This window comes from Ciconia boyciana, chromosome 2 (assembly GCF_034638445.1).
Source record: "Ciconia boyciana chromosome 2, ASM3463844v1, whole genome shotgun sequence".
Lineage (NCBI taxonomy): Eukaryota > Metazoa > Chordata > Aves > Ciconiiformes > Ciconiidae > Ciconia > Ciconia boyciana.
Genome location: NC_132935.1, coordinates 135,958,598 through 135,977,654, shown reverse-complemented (window position 1 = coordinate 135,977,654; position 19,057 = coordinate 135,958,598). Strand labels below are relative to the sequence as shown.

General features: G+C 36.5%; 2 protein-coding genes across 15 annotated transcripts in view; one reads left to right on the top strand and one right to left on the bottom strand.

Annotated features, from left to right (window-relative positions):
* The window catches only part of LRRC72 (leucine rich repeat containing 72), a 27,881-nt gene extending 10,771 nt beyond the window's left edge, over positions 1 to 17,110 (top strand). For 6 of the 10 annotated variants that reach the window (XM_072854197.1, XM_072854200.1, XM_072854196.1 and 3 more), the window contains 4 exons: positions 3,925 to 4,014; positions 5,890 to 6,054; positions 7,327 to 7,354; positions 8,943 to 9,333. In XM_072854197.1, the coding sequence (XP_072710298.1) occupies positions 3,925 to 4,014; positions 5,890 to 6,054; positions 7,327 to 7,354; positions 8,943 to 9,108 (449 nt within the window). In that variant the 3' untranslated portion in view covers positions 9,109 to 9,333. Of the gene's footprint in view, positions 1 to 3,924; positions 4,015 to 5,889; positions 6,069 to 6,573; positions 6,652 to 7,326; positions 7,355 to 8,942; positions 9,334 to 16,306 lie in introns of those variants that run through there. The other 4 variants (XR_012041185.1, XM_072854194.1, XM_072854198.1 and 1 more) reach the window with 4 other exon arrangements.
* The window catches only part of ANKMY2 (ankyrin repeat and MYND domain containing 2), a 27,117-nt gene continuing 19,554 nt past the window's right edge, over positions 11,495 to 19,057 (bottom strand). For 4 of the 5 annotated variants that reach the window (XM_072854187.1, XM_072854191.1, XM_072854190.1 and 1 more), the window contains 3 exons: positions 17,939 to 18,067; positions 17,365 to 17,506; positions 11,495 to 15,137 (listed from right to left, as the gene is read on the bottom strand). In XM_072854187.1, the coding sequence (XP_072710288.1) occupies positions 14,914 to 15,137; positions 17,365 to 17,506; positions 17,939 to 18,067 (495 nt within the window). In that variant the 3' untranslated portion in view covers positions 11,495 to 14,913. The remainder of the gene's footprint in view (positions 15,138 to 17,364; positions 17,507 to 17,938; positions 18,068 to 19,057) is intronic. The other variant, XM_072854188.1, reaches the window with a different exon arrangement.

The window sequence follows — 19,057 nt, the reverse complement described above, 5'->3', positions numbered from 1 at the left end:
TGTTGCTCAGAGAACTTACTTTCTGCATTTTTTGGCAGGCTCTATGGATTTGTAGAGTCTAAGAATGAATATCCTTTAGATATTAAGTATAGCGATATCTGTTAAGTAGCATACTTTTTGATATACTGGCTGGAAATGAAAGTACCATAGGCTCTGAAATTTCAAATTAAGTTATACAAGACAGTGTTGGCACCACTAAGTTACAATGTAAGAATTAGCCTCCAGGGAAAGTAGGATTATATATATGCTCTTAACCTATTGAAAGTGAAAGTGTAAGCAGTCTTTTTCCATGGTTCCTAAAAGAATGTCATCATAGGTCATGCCAAACGCTCAGTACTTTGAGAAAACAGGAAACAAGTTTCGTGTCTTAGTGACACAATTAATGGAGGTGAATGTCATCAAGCCATACCTCCTTATGCATTCAAAAAATTGAATGTCAGATTGCGGGAAAGGAAAATATGGCTTGAAAAGTACTTAATTGAACTTGACACTGGGACAAAATTAAAAAACAGATCAAGTGTTTAGGAAGCCAACATGCCAGCCAAATTATTGTAATTTTTTTCATTATATGCAAGATTGAAAAAATAGTCCATTTAAGAATGCAGTTGTTGGAAGTGATTAGGCAAAGTCTGGACAGGCATCCTATGTATGAATGGTGCAGTCACTTGAATTTAATGTTATAGCCCTACCAATTAAGAATAGGCTTCAACAAAGCACAGGGAGTTTGTTGTACTTATTGCAACCATCTGTGGGAAATAAAGACAAATAACAGATAGTTAAAGTGCTGCCCAGTTCTTATGAATGGCAGTCACAAAGGCATAGTGAAAATTGGGTGCATATTGGACGAGCCACCACCATAGAAAAGCAAGTGTTTAAGAGAACTATCAAACAATATACAGAATATACCAATCTACCCTAATAAAAAACCTGTTCTTTAGTTCAAAGATATGAGAGTAAATGCTAATCAGTGGAAGAAACTTAATAGCCTTAAAAACCTTAACTTTACAGTAATTCTTTTTTGACCTTTGCAGTCATGAAAAAATTGTCAATTTGTTTGTTTCAAAGAGATTTCATAAGAATGAGTTCTCAAATTAACAGGACTCTATTGGTTTAATAAAATGCACTGTCATATTTGAAGTAAATGACAGCAGTAAATGAACAAAACAAATTTTCAAAGTCATATTCTATATATCATATCATATTACAACATCATTTATTTGCCTACTTGCAATATTCAGAAATGTGAAATAGGTGCAGAATTTGCACTGTGTAGCTTTGAAAAGGCCTGCGCTCATAATTCACCTTTATAAAATAAAAACTGGTTTGGGAATGGGAGAGTTCTCACTGTTGTGAATAGATCTCTTTTATTGCCGGACAATCCGATTAAAAAAAAAACCACTTGCTAGCCTTCAACAGAACTTCTGGATGCATAATAACATTTTATTAGTTTGTAGCTTTTAGGGACATTAGAACTACTAAAATGGAGCAGTCTAATACACTATTATTGTTCACTTCAGAAGTAGCATCCAGCTGCCGAAATGCTGCATTTCTCTTCCTTAAGGCTCTCTTGTGATTTTTAGTGACTGCCCTGCACTGGATTTGTAGTGTAACACCATTCTTCCTCAGGCGTTTAGGGAAGACACTCGGCTTCTAAAGATTTACTGAGTGGATTGTTCACAACTGCAGCCTTTTGGGAGATACGGAGAGTTTCTTTATGGAGTCACCTTGTGCTCACATCTCCCTTTTGGAATCCAAGATTTTTGTTATGTACTCTGTACAAATTGCCTCAACTGATTTATTATCCACAGCTGATAACATCTTGCTGCTAGACCTCAGAAAACTCCTTTTGTTCTTCATTATGTTTGTACCACAGTTGTTCCTTTCTGCCCCATGTGGGTTAGGCACACTGTTTTCCTACACTCCAAATAGAGAAAACAGACAGAACTGTGGAGGAAGAAAGCATTATCCTAATTTGTAGAAGTAAAATTGTATAACCTTGACAAGAAAGTAGATAGCAGAGCCAAGAATTGATCCCAGATGTTTTGTAAAATAAGACGGTCTTGATCCATACAATGGTTGGATTTATTGTAAAAATGAGCAGTAGGAAAATTCATATACTCGAAAACAAACCTACAAATCAGTGTTGATGAGGAGGGATGTGCTCCAAGTAGCATCCAGATTCAGAAGGGCTTAGTATCAAACCCGGTTTGTGCCTTGGAAAAATCTCTCTTCAATGTTCATTCCATTCTACTACCAAATGTACCTGCTTTGAGAGATCTTTCTGAAACATTTTTCTCTCTGGAATGCTATCACTTATTTTCTTGACTCAAGAACAGGCTTATCAGATATATACCTTATATTCTTTATGATTAACACTTTCTAGAAAAAAAAGCTATATACTACTTCGTTTGGTAAAAATGGAACTTTCTTTTGCTGCCACCTTGTGGGTCTCTTACTACTTCTAAGTACAGTGGCAAAGTACTTTAAAATTTGTTAAAGAATTAAAATATTTTAAGTTCTCTGAATACATGAACAGGCGTTTTCTGTGTAGGAGTTACCAAATGCCCATTCCAGCCTTACTGCGTCCTCAAAATAACTGCTAAATCATATCAAACACTGAGCCCTCTTTGGCAGTCATACCTATCCTGAAGAATGTGAAATGGCATCTTGTAGTTTACAAATCTGTGTGGAATATTTCCAGACTTTTTTCTTCTAGTATCTTACTTGCTTCTGTAATACCATCTTTCCCTCCCTAACTGCTAAAATTACTTATAACAGGATTTTTTGCCCTAGAGTAAATATTAGCCACGGCCTCTCCTCAAAAAGACAAAACCAGACCAGTGTAAAGCTTGGTAGAAATTGTCAAAATTATTAATTTAAGATGTTTTTTTCTCTGCTCTGATCTTAAGGTAGCAGCCTCCTGATTATTTTTACTGTCTCAGAAGAACAGCATTTGTATAAGGAGAAAAATAGCATTATTATGTTTTTCATTTAGAAAAAAAAAAAACACCCAACAACACTTGTTTGTTTGTTTGTTAGCTGGTCTGGGAATGAGCCAGTTTCTATTTTAATCAACCTCAGATATCACTCTCATGAAACAAACTGATCTGACATGTCAGCTAGGCAAATGTTCCACATCTGGCAAAGCAGCAACACAGCACTGATACCTGTCTCTGTGTTGCAAAGGTTTGGTTATTCAGGTAATATGAACCTGAATATAAGTATTTTAGTCAAGTTGCTAATGGGCTTTTGGAGCTTAGTCCCTCAAGTCTCAATGAAAGTTAGTGGGACCTAGGTTCTCAGGAACTTAGGCCCTTTTATACATTTTACTCTTTAAGTTTCTTGAGTTTTCAAACTCATCATGTGTCAAAACATCAGAAGACTGGGTATTTACATTTTGTATTGTGTCTATGGGATAAAAACTTTATATCAGCTATGGTAAAGCCTTAGGTGTCCTAAAGCTTGTCTGGTTTTAATAACTCTCTCCCCCTAAATTTTGTGTCTTACCTTTAAGCTGTCACACCTAAAAGACTACTATTCTTTAAAATAGGCATCACCTAATAATACGTAAGAAAATCCAAGGCAAACACTTAGTATTTTTGTCTGTATATCATAAAAAAATTTTAAAAAAAACTTCATAGGTTTGGAGTGCATGATGGCACTGTTACTCAATTCTTGCCTGTGGTATTTTGCATACTCTGCAATAAGCCAATTCTTGCAGTCCGTGTTTAGTGGAGTAATTTTACATGTGTAAAGAGACTGTGCTTTGTTTACCTAGCATAAGAACAATTTTAATTTGATAATATTTTGTACAAAATCTTTGGCTACTAGTGATCTTTAATTTTCCTGCCTTGCTAAGTTGTTTTTTTTTGCTGGGTTTGTTTTTTTGTGATGTTGTTTGTTTTTTCTGTATACTTTTTGCAGACCTATTCCATAACCCTCTGGCACAAGACCCAGACTACCGGCTTTATGTGATATATTTCCTTCCTTCAGTACAGCTCCTTGACAGGAAGTGTAAGGATTGCTTTCCTCTTCTCACAAAGCATTGACAGTTGCTTTTGATTTTAATTAGTTTGGAAAAATAGGTGAATTAATCTTGCCTGTTCTTTTACATGTATGTTTATCTTGTATCTTGGTCTATGTACTTTTGGGTACGAAAGACAGATAAAAGCCTATGCTTAGAAACATGTACCTACATTTGTGCATTCAAACTGGTATATTCACATGGGTGAGCACGTTTACTTAGATATGGATAATATCCTCAGCTATCTACATGTTTCTGTACAGTTTAAATATGTATATGCACATTTCTTGATGAGGTACATGCTGACCAAGCTTTCAGATATAAATCTTCAAAAATCATCAAGAGATCTTTCACAGCTTGTCTGCTCTAAATTCTACAGAAAATAAAATTGTCTTAAGAAGAGCCACATGATAAATCAGTCCATCCATAAACATGCCACAGCAGACCCAGAAAATCAACCTTAGTGATTTTTGTCTCTGGTGTTTGGAGACCTATGTGATTGGTAAGAGGAGTGAAAATTACTGGAGAGCACTGAGAAAGGTGTTGATTCCTACCCCAGCTCTACCTCATAAGAAAGTAGCAAGGAGAAGCAATGTAATCTTGAAAACCTGCTCAGGACTGCTTTAGGAGAATCAGGATGCAGGACTTGAGCAAGGCAGCCACAGGACATCTGCAGGTGCTGGCAGACTGTGTAGCTGTGTCATGAAGGAAAGCTGGGGGATGGGCCAACAGCATGTGGCAGGGGTTGATGAGGAGCTGCTGGATCTATCGCATGGCCATTTGCTTACACATTCATTTTGCATTGGTACCTCCAGTCTCTTGAATATTTGGTCTTGTGTTACATCTGTGCTTAACATGTCTGTCAGGCTGTTTCACTAATGATCATTTTTGACTGGGGAGCTACGACTGAAGCTTAATGTGCTGGAAAATACGTGTTGCATTTACAGCTCTAGAAACACTTTGGTAAAACTTCCTGGACTTAATCTAAATACAGTTATACTGTAATCAGTCCTGGACTAAGACTTGAGGCATTAATTTGTATCAGGCTGTACCCTGGACTTTATATTTAGTGAACTATTTCTCTAGCATTACAAAGCTTCTTCACCATCTGTGGAACATTACCACGGCATAGTCCTGGCTGTCTCCTTTACACAAGACGTGCTCACACTTCTGTTACCTCCGGGCATGACTACTGCAGTTCCTTCCTAATTGGTCCCCTAGACACCATGACTTAAAAACTTCCCTGAATTCAGAATGCTTCTGCCAGAGTTAGTTACTTGTTCTAAACCTTTAGCTCACTTCTGTTGCATAGCTGAAGTACTAGATTAGTATGCAGTTCATATCACTGAAGTTAAAATCCCCCATTTGACTTAACAGTCTCAAACTCTTTATTTAAAATTTAAAGCTATTTTTGAATTAACGTGCAAAACAGGAAAATTTGAAGCTTTTATTTTGATTGCACTCCTACAGTTTTCTCTGTAATTGAGCAATGGGAATTGAACTGGCCTTGAACCAGGATTTGGTTTTGCTATTCATAAAGGAACTTCCAAATGTTTACTGACTTCTGCAGTAGATCTCATTTAAGTGGTATGAAAAGTCTTGCTTTCTAGTTTCTTGGTTTAAAACTTCTGATCCTACTGCACTCAAAAGAAAAAAGTATTTTATTGGACAGGGATTCACCCTAAAGCCTTAGGAAGTATCACTCCATGTTCCCATTTTGAATTGTTGTGAAATTATGCACATTTACACCGCTGTTGTTACAAGACTCTGCACAAAAAAAGTGAATTAAGTTCTGCATGCAGGTAGATAATACCAGCCATTTAAGTTGATAGAAAAAAAAAATTTTTTTATATCCCTTTTCACAGCAGTTACACAAAGAGAAAGGGAGTCAGCGCTTCATCTTTATAACCGCAAAAGGTCCTGTGTCATGCAGTCAATAGCTTTTGGAAAGAGAGTAAATACACCCCTGGGGACTACAGTGGGATCTAGCAGATGCACTCAACCAGCCAGAATACTGATGATGCCCTCAGGTATTTATAATAATGTAAGGAAAAGCATACATTTTTAGGTGATTTGAATTAGAAAAAGTTATTTTCATTAATTTGATAAAAAGTTACTGATTTTAGTAATAAAGTATAAAGGCATCAGGAACTCAACCAAATTGCATCATAAAGTAAGTACTAGTAGCAGCAACAGGTAACAAATGAATCCTTCTACTAAGAGTATTGTGGCAAATAAGTTCTACTTACTCCCTATAGTTACAGAATTGTCTTTAAAGATAGCTGAACAAACAAAATTTCTTTTTTTTCTAATTAATACACTTCTAGACTGAGTCTCAGACAGTGATCAGCGGCATAGAGTTTTGATGCCCTCTAGTGCTTTTATGAAATAATCTCTTGAAGAAAGTACTTCTAAGCAGTGTTTTAAATTTTACATATCTTACCTAGTTTTGTAAGCAGATTCCTTTTTATGCTTTCCAAGCTGAGAATATTTTAATGATGTCTTATAATAGCATATAAAGTAATTTTTAGAGTTCTTAAAACATTCAGATCTGGAAGACAGCATGATCCTGTGTCGCGAATGAGTGATTTAGAGTGCATCCGTCACATCCTGGCACAAGAAAGCAGGTGAATACCACCTGGAACCTTGTGACTTGTACCGTATGACAACCCAGAACAAACCTTGAAATCCCACACAATCTCGTCTGCTTTTTTGATGTTTTAAACATAAGAAAAACAATATTGTGCACAGAAGACTCAAATGGTAGCATTTTAAACAGTAGGTGAAGTTTGGAACAGTTGTAAAATACCTGCAATTTTTTTTGAATGTATATATCACAATAGTAAACCTGAAAGCAATGTATTTAAGAATAATTTTGAAAAGGTTGGGGTAAGAAGGATAGTTTCATCATATTTAATAATTAATTTGTTTTGCTGATAATTATCAAAGTAGGCAAACAATTGTCTTTATCTCTACCATGCAATCATTCACATATATAGATAGTGGCATCACTTTTCTGTGAAAGAAAAAAAAAAATGCATGGATATGTATGTCTGCGGGAAATAAAATACAAGAACTACATAAACTTAACCCCCAACAGATATTTGTTTCCACAGTAATTTAATAAAAGATGATCTTGAACATTTCAAATAATCTGCTAGTTTTCAGTTCATTTGAACAAGTAATTTAGGATCAGGATGGTAATCCTCAGGTAATCAGCCATTAGTCATTGGTTTTTATACTTTTATAACACCAAAATGCTGTACAACCATTAATGTCTTAATCTGAACTTTTTGTTATAGGTTGTGAATTTGGAAATCACACAAATAAGTAAGTAATTTTTTTTCTTTTCTTTTTTTCTTTTGCATCTCTGAAGCATTTGCTTAATTTCCTCTTCTCGTGCCTAAAAAATACCCTAACCAGAGAAAACATCCAGTAAAAATGAGCTTTTGAAAAAATTTCTGGTCTTTGTATTTAACATAGTTGCAACTCCATACTATTCTGATGAGACAACCTACCCACTGCTGTCTGAAATTTAATATTGAAAGGTATTCCACATTTGGAAATGAGTATATAAAAATGCTATTTATTTATAAGATCAAATACTGATCACTAGAAAAAGCACGCTCTAAGTATTAGAGCATCAGAATAGCTGTTCTATGCCAGAAAACTTTCTCCTGACTGACTGTTCAAAAATACATACTCTCTGGAAAATATTATGACTTGTAGAATGAAACTCTTTTAGTCTGTACTTGATGTTACTTTTATTCTCTTGGGTTTCAAAATCACAGAAATAAATATAAAACTTAACCCTGTTATCTCTGTGTCTGGATTGAGGCAGTATAAAGGTTGCATTTTAATGTGACGACATTTTTAGATGCTATCTTTGTAAGAGTAAATTTACAAACTTCATATATCAGGCTTGTTTTTACTTTCTAGCTTTACATGTGAAAATATTTGAAAAATTTATTAAAGGAAATAATAAAAACCTACATATCATGATATCCTTTAACAATTTGATTTTATATAGCTACTTGCTTTGAGTACAGCTCTTTACAATCAAGTTAATTTATGTTTAAAAATGAATTCTTACCTGCTTTCAGTGGAGTTAGCTGTCCTCATTGATACAATGGATACACAGCTTCCTCTCCATCTTATGTAGATGCTTAGGCTTTGCAAGGTACCTTTTCATGACAAAGAAGTGTGTTATACTCAGTGGAAATAGTCACATGGTTTATATTAGGTGTGTGTTGCTACAAGTATATCTTTATGAAGTAAGTAAGTTCTTCTAAGATCAGATTTTAATATTGTATTGGAGTCAAATGGTTTTGGTCTAACATGAAGTCCTTGTCAGTTTTGCACTGATGTTGTGAGTCTGCCACTTTTCTCTCCCAGACTGCAGCTGTGGCAGGATACATGAACAACACAAGCTCACAGTGTTCTGGATTCAGAGCTTGGAGAAGGGATATTTGTGTGGTGGCTAGTTAAAAGATCCATGTTGAAATAAATATGCATTTGCATTAATGGGTATCATAGCATTATGAAATAATAAAATAAGTTTTATGATTTCCATTGAATCAGAGCATTAAAAGTATACAACAATTATAATTTTTGTGGGGGGGGAAAAAGCAGTGAAAACAAAACATTTTAAAGTCTACTATAAATGTATTTTAAATAATTTATGGCATGATTTCTTTTCGTTAGAATCCTGTGATTCTGACTTTTTCTCATTTTGTTTTGCTTTCTTAAATTTGTTAACAGAAGGAAGCCTTCCAAACATTTAAAATTTTCAAATCTTCGCTGTTAGTGTCATTATGACTTCTAACTTCACTTCCTACACAGAGCAACTCTAGTAAATTAGCTCCCAAGTAGTTTGGAAACATTCAGATAATGCGCATTTGCTTTGTTCTTTTTGCAGAGTACCATTTGAGAACCCTGAAGATGCCGTTTTACTACGGGCAATGACAAGATCTCTAATGGAATTTTCCTCTGTTGATTGGAACAAAGTAGCCACCTGCCAAGAAAGACGGCTTGAAAACAAAGCGGAAGAACCCCATGAGAAGTTGACAATCCAATTTAGATGAGTGCTTTCTTCCTTAAGAAAAAAATTATTCCTCTCTCTAGTGTGAAGATAAGCCTCTTAAGTAAGTTAATATCTCTATAAAACAAGTACACTAAAACATGCATCTAATTAAATGAACTTCCAGCAAAAAAAGTGTTAGTGTAACATTCCTTTATCATCAGATATGTAATACGGAGAGTGAAGAAATTAAGAAAAAAAATGATAAATAGTGGCAATATTACAATAAAAGTTGCTTGGAATGCAATTCTTACCATACTTTTGTTATCAGAAATTATTAAAGCTAAACAGCAAGTTAATTTTTAAGAAACTAAGGATAAATAATTTCATTCCTTACAGTTTCTACTGGAGAATTAGACTTACCGTGTTCACTTAGCAGTAATTTGTCTTCCTCCCTCAAAACAAAGATATGAGAAAGCAACCATTAAACTTTTCTCATTTCTGTGAGGGTTAAAATTTCAATTTGCTAATTTGTGTGCTGCATGAATGCACTGAAAACTCTTAGTTTTATGAGGATACTCATTTGGTCTCAATACAGTGGAACCATGAGCTTTTAAGCATGCCGATATCTAGCTCTTGTCTGTGGCTGCTAGTACGCTCCCAGGATGCACGCCTCTGCTAACTGGTCCTTTTGGAGAGACAGGACTTGCCGTACACAATGCACTGCCCCAAGACTGCCGACTGGTTTTAACACACTCTCCTTTATAACCACATGGGTCACACAATGCTGTAGCACTACACCTGACACTTTCGGCTTCTTTAGAAGTTACCTGTTACCACTAAGGAAGCTAGTGGAAGATATGCATATAGATGGAAAATAATACATTTCCTCACACCTTTCTCCCTTCATTCTGCCAAAGGCTTAAAGTAAATGCTATATGACATATCAAAGCCCTTCTTCAGCCTGTGGCTTGTCTTCTGAGTTCCTTCTTTCTCTCCTAAGTTAGCACAGAGCCACAGGAGAGTCTAGGTTGGCAGGAATCTCTGGAGCTTATCTCGTCCCACCTTCCTGTTGAAAGCAGGTTTGAGATTAGTTATCCAGTGCCCTGTCAAGGTGAGTCAAGTATTTCCAGTGAGGGAGGTACCACCATTTCTTGGCAACCTCTTTCAGTGTGTAATTGCACTCCAGAGCATTTTATATTCAGGTGGAATTTCACCTGCAACAACTTGGGCTTGTTGGCTATTGTCCTGTCACTGTGCATCCCCCCATCTTCTCTATAACTACCTCTAGGTATTGTAAGACTGTGATTAGATCTCCCCAAGTCATCTTTCTCTGGGCTGAACAAACCAAATTCCTCCAACCCTCTGATCATCATGGTGGCACCCCTGCTGGACCTCTCTGCTTTTTTAATGTCTCTCTTAAACTGAGTTGACCAAAACTGGAAACAGTATTCCAGGTGCAGCCTAGCAACTGCCAAGTCAAGTGGAATAATTACACTTTTGATCTGCCAGCTGTACTATACTTTTGTCTTCACCAATACATGGCACCTTTACCTTTGGTGCTGCCAGGGTGTACTGCTGGCTCCAGGTGACCTTGCTGCCCACCAGGACCCCCAGGTCCTTTTTGGCAGATACAGACAGATCCCAGTCTGTACTGCTGCTTGGGATTACTGCATCCCAGATACAGGACTTTATCTTTGCTAAATGTCATAATTCCTGTCACCTTTTTGAGGTTAGATTCCTTCCTTTTTGATTTCAACTTCCCTATTTTTTGCTTAAAGTTCCATGCATTTTGTAAATGCCCTTAAATTAGCTGCATCTTTGTGGTTTTAAAAGCTAGATCAACACCTTGGTTTCGATTAGGTTTCAAGAATATTTAATTTATCAAATTGAATCAGTCTACAGAGAAGCTAGACCAAACTAAGCTTTGGCTAACATGTTTTCTTAAAGAGGTCCTCTCTAAGTAACTGTCCATTAGGATTTAGTAAGTGTAATCCCTAGTTTGTCTTGAGTCTTTTGAACTCTGACAGCTGACTATGCTCACGGACACAGTCCATGATGTAATTATTCCATAACAGCCATTTCACAATCCCAGAATCTGTAGGTTTTACATGTCCTAAAAGACATGGAAAAGGCTGAATTTAAGAGATTTTTCTCTGAAAGCAGACTGTATCCCACTTGGAACTTGGAGCTAGACTAAGGTAGTACGCAATGTCATTTCATAGTAAATTTCATTGATTTCAAATTTTTGGATCAAATTAGAGGCACAGTATTTCTGGCCTGGAATATTTTTTTGCCCTGTCTTCTTTTGATTAAAGAAAAATGTAATTTGATTAAAGAAAACTTTAATTTGATTAAAGAAAAGTGAAATGAAGCACTGTTTCAGTTTTCTGCTCAGAGAATGCTGCAATGCAATGTTTCAACATAAAGAATTTTATTACAGAATGGTTTTTAACAACTAATTTAACATTTTCCCCAAACAATATAGATTTTGAAAAGAAAATATGTTTTACAGGAGTAACTGTTAAAGAATTTTAACATGACTTCTTATGATCTTTTTGAGCATATAGGTGGGCTCAGAGAAGACAATGGGTCATTTTGTTTGTTCTACAAAACCTAGGGAAAAACAACAAAAAAACCCCAAGTGATGCAACCGCTCACCACCCACTGACCGATGCCCAGCCAGTCCCTGAGCAGCGATCGTTACCCCCCAGCCAACTCCCCCCAGTTTATATACGAGCATGACGCCATATGGTATGGAATAGCCCTTTGGCCAGTTTGGCTGTGCCCCCTCCCAGCTTCTTGTGCCCCTGGCAGAGCATGGGAAGCTGAAAAGTCCTTGACTGGTGTAAGCACTACTTAGCAACAACTAAAACATCAGTGTGTTATCAACATTATTCTCATACTAAGTCCAAAACACAGCACTATACCAGCTACTAGGAAGAAAATTAACTATCCCAGCCGAAACCAGTATAGCACATACAATCTTTGGTGGTGAAATGTCTGTCAAAACCTCTTAGATTTTTTGGCCCTCCCACTGTTGCACACAAGTGTCCCAGGAATACATAGATTAAACAAAAAAACCCTACCATGGCATCCAGAAGCTCTTCATTGTAATGTTTGCTCCCTGTTCATATTTGTAGTTTGTAAATGTTGGATGCTGTCCAACAAGGCACAAGTCAGTAGGATCACCGACTGCCAACATGTCCGCCATGCTTAAAAGGCAGTGCTTTCCATATACTCAACCATTTGAGCTTTGTCAAAAGGTTTGAGTCTGCTTTAGAGCCGTTAGTGCAAAAGGAGTAGTTATCTATTTATATATGAAGAAATACTCAAATTACAATGGTGATTTCAAATTTTGCTGAGAATTCCCTTTAGTTAGATGAAAACCTTGAAAATCTACCTGCATCAAAAATCTAAACTGATTTGAACATGCAACATTTAATTCACTAGAAGATATGCTCAGATAGTTTCAGCAGCTTTTATATATTCTTAATTCAATCAGATTTCCCAGGGTGAAAAGAGTCGATATTAAAAAACACTTAGCCTGAAAGTAAACTAGGGAGCACGAACTGTGATGAAGCAAGCTAGACAGATTCACAGCTGCTATGTTCTTATATCTGGCAAACAGCTGGAGAAGAAGTGAGAATTCCATTTTTCCTAGTGGAAGGGAGAAAAGTCTTTTGAATCACACACTCCTGAAGGTGCAAGAGTGTGTCTGTTGGCTTTGCACTCCACAGCTGTCTTGTCACTTAAAACCTTGCTTAAGGAATCAGTAAATTGCGTATGAATTTTCATTTTACTTTAAGTTCCTTATAAGTAACGTCACAAGATGTTTCCTCCAATTCATGATTATGCAAGAGCTAGTCATAACCCCAAGTTTATGCAGGACCATGATCTTCCAACAGAAGAGCTGTCACCACTCAAGCTGAGGAAGGCAGAGGTAGCTCTGGAGTGCCAGTGCACACCAGGACCCTAACTTGGATTGCAATTGCTCTCCTCTGAGACTCGCTGCAAAGAGAGGGAAGTGTGGCAGCCTCTGCTCATAATGACTTTGAAGCCTTTTCAAGTTGGAATGAGAACAAATGCAACTCCATAATCTGCGTCAACAATCCCACACTTCACACCTATTTCCAATGTTCATACTTTCTCTTACTGCTTGGGCTTTTCTTCTTTATCAAGAAAAAGCGTTGGCTGGCAGAATGAAAGCTGGATTTGTGCTGTGGATTTCACCATAATTCTAAAATCTTGAATTGTTTGTCCCCAAGGGCTTGCATTCTCAGGGAAACCTTAAAGAGCAATGCATCCCCGCGAGCCCCAAATGCTATGTGTAGAATAGGGAACCAGCAGTGCTTCTGCATTCCCAGATCCAAGAATGGATGGTGACTACATCATGACTGCATATCTAAGTTCCAGGCATGCATCTCTTGCTTGCCAATTGTCATGAAATTAAACTTGTACACCTGAGCTACAGGAGGCCTATGCATGTCAAATGAGAATGTCACTGTGTGTCCCAACAGGCATTAATAGATGCAGTAAACAGAATTGCCACGCAGCTCCCTTCTTTTAAAAAAATTCCCTTTATTCTTCACCATTTACTAATCCTTAAAATTAAAATACAGGTGCATTTATGTATCCTCACTCTTACAGTTTTCAGAATATTAAACAAAAACTTTCAAGATATTAAATAGTAAAAAATTTTTCCTCTGTTTTGAGGATGGTCCTTATTCCTCTAAGTTGAAGGATATTGCCATGTTCAAAACACCAGTTATTCATCCAACAATTAGAGAATCTCAAATTTTGCCATCCTTATGCAGCAAGTGATATTTTCGTTTGTGGCATTCCCATTGATTTAATGAGACACAGTAGTAAATCTGAGTGAAAACAGCATAGTTAAGGGAAGCTATTTTCTAGATAATGTATTTAGTTGAAAGCCTAAGGGAAATCCCAGTTCTATCAATTCACACATGAATTTTCCCATCTAATTCAGTGGGACCAGGTTCAGCATGAACAATATTAAGCATCTTTTATGTTTATGAAATAATTCATAAGCAACATCCCAGTGTGCTCTAAGGCATCTTTACCTGAAAACTGAGATTTAGAAACCATTATTGTTGTCAGTCAAAATATTTTAAGTCATTCTGGTCTTCCCTTCATTAGACTGTGATAAACTTGAAATATTTTTGACCAAACCAACAGTGAAATAATTATGTTGAAACACACATTTCATAGTCAGCTCAAGATATCTGAAGCAGCAGTATAATTTAATAAAACTGCCACAAAATAGACACTATTGTTGTGCACTCACTAGTCAAAAATATTTACAGTAATGTCATGAAAAGTTGAGAATTCAGATGAGTTATCTTCAGAAACTTAACTGCTACTGAATTTCTTCAGATAAAGCTTCAGAAAGCGGTGTAAAAAAGCAATTTAACAGTTGGCTTCCCAATGCTTTTAACTACAGTTCCGCATACTTGCAGAAAAAAATATTTAAATTACAACTAAAATAGATTTTAGGTTCTGAAAACATGAATAATCCAAATCAAATGCTTTTTATTTTTCACTAAGTGGCTCATTAACCACAGATACTCATAGATTTTTATTATGCTTACTGTTGGTAAACATACAGATGGATCTATGCCACTCTAGTTTTTATCAGATAGTAAATACCTATTTTGACAATCTACAACAGAACCTGAAGTATTTAAAGACAAATTAGCCATTATTTCATCTCATAATGAACAGAGACATGCTGTCTTTCCATACAGCCATGCTGTAAGAACTCGGACATGGTCAGCATAAAAAATTCTTTAGGACCCTTGAGGTACAGGAATGTAGCCAGAACTCTTAGTCCCTTCCTACCCTCTTCTTACTCCTCAGAATCTTGAATTTTTTGAAGAGCAATGTCAGCTAAGCCAGTCTCACTTTCCAGTGGACTTTCAGGGTGCAGGGCTAGTGCCTCTGTCTCTTTGGTAAATTCAGGTTCTTCCGTTTGGTCAGTAGCATGATTTGGATCCACTCCTTTGGTAGCACCTGGACCAGGATCTGACTGTTCTTCACTTGTAGAACTACCCTCTACGGGTTGCACTTCATCTAAACAAAAGAGAAATCACATCATCAGTAAACACTGAACTCATCTGCAAGCAAACATTTTTATTACTGAAGAAAAATAAACACTAGGAAATTTTGCATCAATTACAAAAGTGATTAATTTAACCAAACTTCATCAAAAAAGACCTAAGACACTAGAGTTCTGCTTATGTTGGTGTAAGATTACTCTGAAACTAACCCTACACAAAGCTCTCATTAATTTATCTTCAATTTTGCCATACTTCTTTTTTAATATACAGAGGAGCAGAGTAGGACACTACAGTTATTTTAACTTTCAATTCAAACATGCTTTATTGACACTATTCTTATAGTTAGCTTTTCAAAGAATGGCTGCAGGCTGGTTAAACATAGAGTACAGGTGAGTTTTGTTTTTCTTTAAAAATAATAAAAAAGAGGCATGTACTTGATTATGTAGGAGGCATTTTTGCATGTAACAGACTGAAGAAATTATTTGCTAATGAACAGGTGACCACAATGAACTTTGTTTGAAGTGAGTCATCCTAAAATTTATAACCTGACTGCATGGAATGGAATCAGCTATTGCACCTTTACTTTTCAAGCAATGTTTTCAGAGAAAAAAATTGTTAAATAACTTTTTGCCCTGATTCTGCTAAGTAGGGGTTGTATGCCAGCAATTCTGAAGAGAAAGAGGAAAGCCTAGTTGAGGGCCCCGGCACCTTCAAAAGGAGTTCATCTTGGTTTCTTATTCTCTGTTATGATTGACAGCCAGCTGAAAACATTGTCACAGCTAGCCACAACACTGCCAAAGCCCTGCCAAGGTCTCATTTGGCTATGAAGCTAACTGCCTTAAGCAGAGGCTGAAGCACAGACTTCCTTAACACTCACCCTTGTACACTGGAAACTCTTAAACTCTTGGTTTTGCTTGTAGTTGCAGCTGTGGGATTCCGCCCCCCACCCCGATGTATAGGATTTGTAGGGGGTATTATTAGCTTTTTGAAATAAAACTGCTGTTGATAAGAAGAGCTTTGATACAACACCATTCACAAGGTGACTTGAAGCTAGGATGAATTCACTGTCTTGCTAACAGTGCATAATCTGCTAAGGTCTATAGTGTGTTAGCCACGTAGCTGAAGACGTTAGTGAAGATTAACATGTAGATAGTGCAGTAGTAACATGTCAAAAAATGTTAGCTTCCCTTTTTAGGAACGGAGGGAGAAGAACCATCCACCAAGATCCTGTCTCTGCCTCTGAAGAGGACAGCACCTGGCCACTGACTTGTTCAGTTAATACGAACCTGCAAGCGTGTGCATTTGTCACCAGCATGAGACATCACACTGCTCACAGCTCATTATGTTTTGCTGTATTGGTATGCAATATATTCAGGGATTTCTAGTATCCTTGCCTCCAACTTCCATAGTCATCTTGATCCCTTGCAATGGCAACTCTTGTAACAGGATCATCACAGGAAGCTGTTGAAAACTTCAATAATTACTAATTTATTACTAATTTATAGACTGCTATAGTTTTTCACAGTCCAGCTGAAGTGAAGAATACTACCATTATAAGAAAAGTGTGATTTGTCCAGTGCATTTCTTAAAACAAGGGAAGGGGAATCTAATGTTGTAAAAGAGAAAAGGTGAATTTCCTATTATTTCACTTACAGAAACATTGTACCAGAGTAAGTTGAGGGGGGTGCATGTGTGATACAGTGTTTTTTCTGTCATTATGTATTAATCACTTGCTTATTGAAGGGAGAAAACACTATTAACAGTTTAAAGAGTAATGCTTTCTTTCTTCACATTCAAAGTACACAACACAATTTGATACCATGATTATGAAAAAGAAAGTATTACCGGAGAATTAACATCTACATTAACCTTTGCAACTGGAAGGAATGGGCTGCTTTCTTATTATCCAACTTGTCCTAACACTTCCAACAAAAGGTAGAGTAGCATGAAACTTCTGCATGATTTTGATTAAAGATTTGGGTTTTGAAACAGTGCAGTGTAATTCAGAATGCTTTAGTTGCAGAAACCTGTGTAACTCTAGCTTTAAAAAACAGATTTTAGAAAGTACATAGCATTTGTAAATTGAAAGACTAGAATTCCAACAAATACAGGTATGCTGTTATGTTAAAACAAAGATTTTTCTTTCAGCCTCAGCTGTTACAGATTTTAAGACCTGTTACTATTGTTCCTTGTGCAGTTAATGCAGCATTAGTTTCAGCAAGCAAACTATAAATCCTAACCTTCCTTTTGCTTCTTTTCTTGTTTCCTTTTTTCTTTGGCAGCTTCTAGTTCTTGTTTCTCATGAATTTCCTTCAGGGTCTTGCAGACTTTTTTGTGGGTAAACCAGTGCATTTTCTGGCAGTTCTGGTCACAGTACATCACCTGAAAGTTACCAGAGCTATCAATTCATCTCTATGTACTAAAAAAATATACAATGTTCTTGTATTTCTTAGTGTACCAAGTTAAATCTCTCTATGTGTATTACTTAACAGAATTTTTAAGCAATTTGTAAGGTCATATGGAGTGATTCTAACCTATATAAAACTCTATGAAGAATAGTTTGTTTTGTTAACTCTAAACGTACAGAAATTTTACTCTTTCTTAATTCTTAAACATACACACTTGGAAATCCAAGGACTCCTACTTGTGAATTTCAGGCATCTCTCCCAGAAGTAGATGGCTTGCACATTTTCAGTGTAGGCATGCACGCCATTCCTCATAAGGCTACACAGTAAGTAGTCAAGCATTCAAAATCCTCAGCACCTCAGTGGCACTATTTTTTGTGATTCATTATAACTATTTATGGATTCTTACCATTTTACATACTGAACATCTTTTGTCTGCCCCCTTTCCCCCACAAGTTGTACAGAATTCAGCATCCACAAAACCCACTTGGCCAGTAATAGCTTGTGTAAGTACAGAAAAAGCTGTAGGATCAGAACCCTGAAAGGTAAAACAAGAGGTAGTAATGAGATTAAACAACGCTATCATAAAGAGGGACACGCAAGAAAAAACCAAAACAAGCAATGCAGGCTTCCGAGGGGCCAGCTGCAGCCTCACTGAAGATGCCATAGCGGCAAGAACATAAAACTAAATCATAGAACTTCAACTAACGTGCACAACCTAACATTTATACAGGTAGATAAATTTTTGTATATAAAGTTAACTCACTCCTTAGCTTCTGCAGAAGGCATGATAAAAACTATCACTTTTTACTCTGTAAATTATTAATAACAGTATTAACAGACTCAGTGTTCTTTACACACTGTCATCCATCCACTTGTAGATCATATGCAGCAGGTTTTCACAGATTAGTCTCTGTGCTGGCACACAGAAAGATATTTTGCTTGTCACTGAAATACTGTTGTGCTCAGCGTACTCGGATACTACACACCAAATGGTCAGAACGGAATCTTCAAAACAATTATTTGCATATTATTATTGAGATATTATTTGCAGTATCTTTCCCATGCAATACAAGCAGTAAGATTTAGTCTCTTTTACTGGTAACCACAAATTAGGACTATTCTTTTGGGCAATGATGTAAATATTAGAGGAAAAAAAATGCCAAGTTGCTCCAGCTCTAAGTAAATCCTTGAACTGTTAGACTACCATGGAATATGCACAATCATAACTACTATGACAATGCTGAGATGCCCAGACTGAATCCAAGTAATTGTGCATGCCAAAGGTCAAGGCCTTCCAGACAATTAAAAATTTATAGCTTCTCCTCCTTCCCAGTTCTGCATAATGGACAGAAATCCAATGGAACAAACTATTTCTTTAAAGGGAGAAGGCAGAAAAGACTGCAAGCTCTTCTTGCAGGAAGGAAAGGGACAGGAAGGAAAATGTTTACTCTAAAGCAAGTCTTAATGCATCATGATGGCTTATGTTTTCACACTGTGTTTATTTTTCTGGCTTAGACAAACAGTA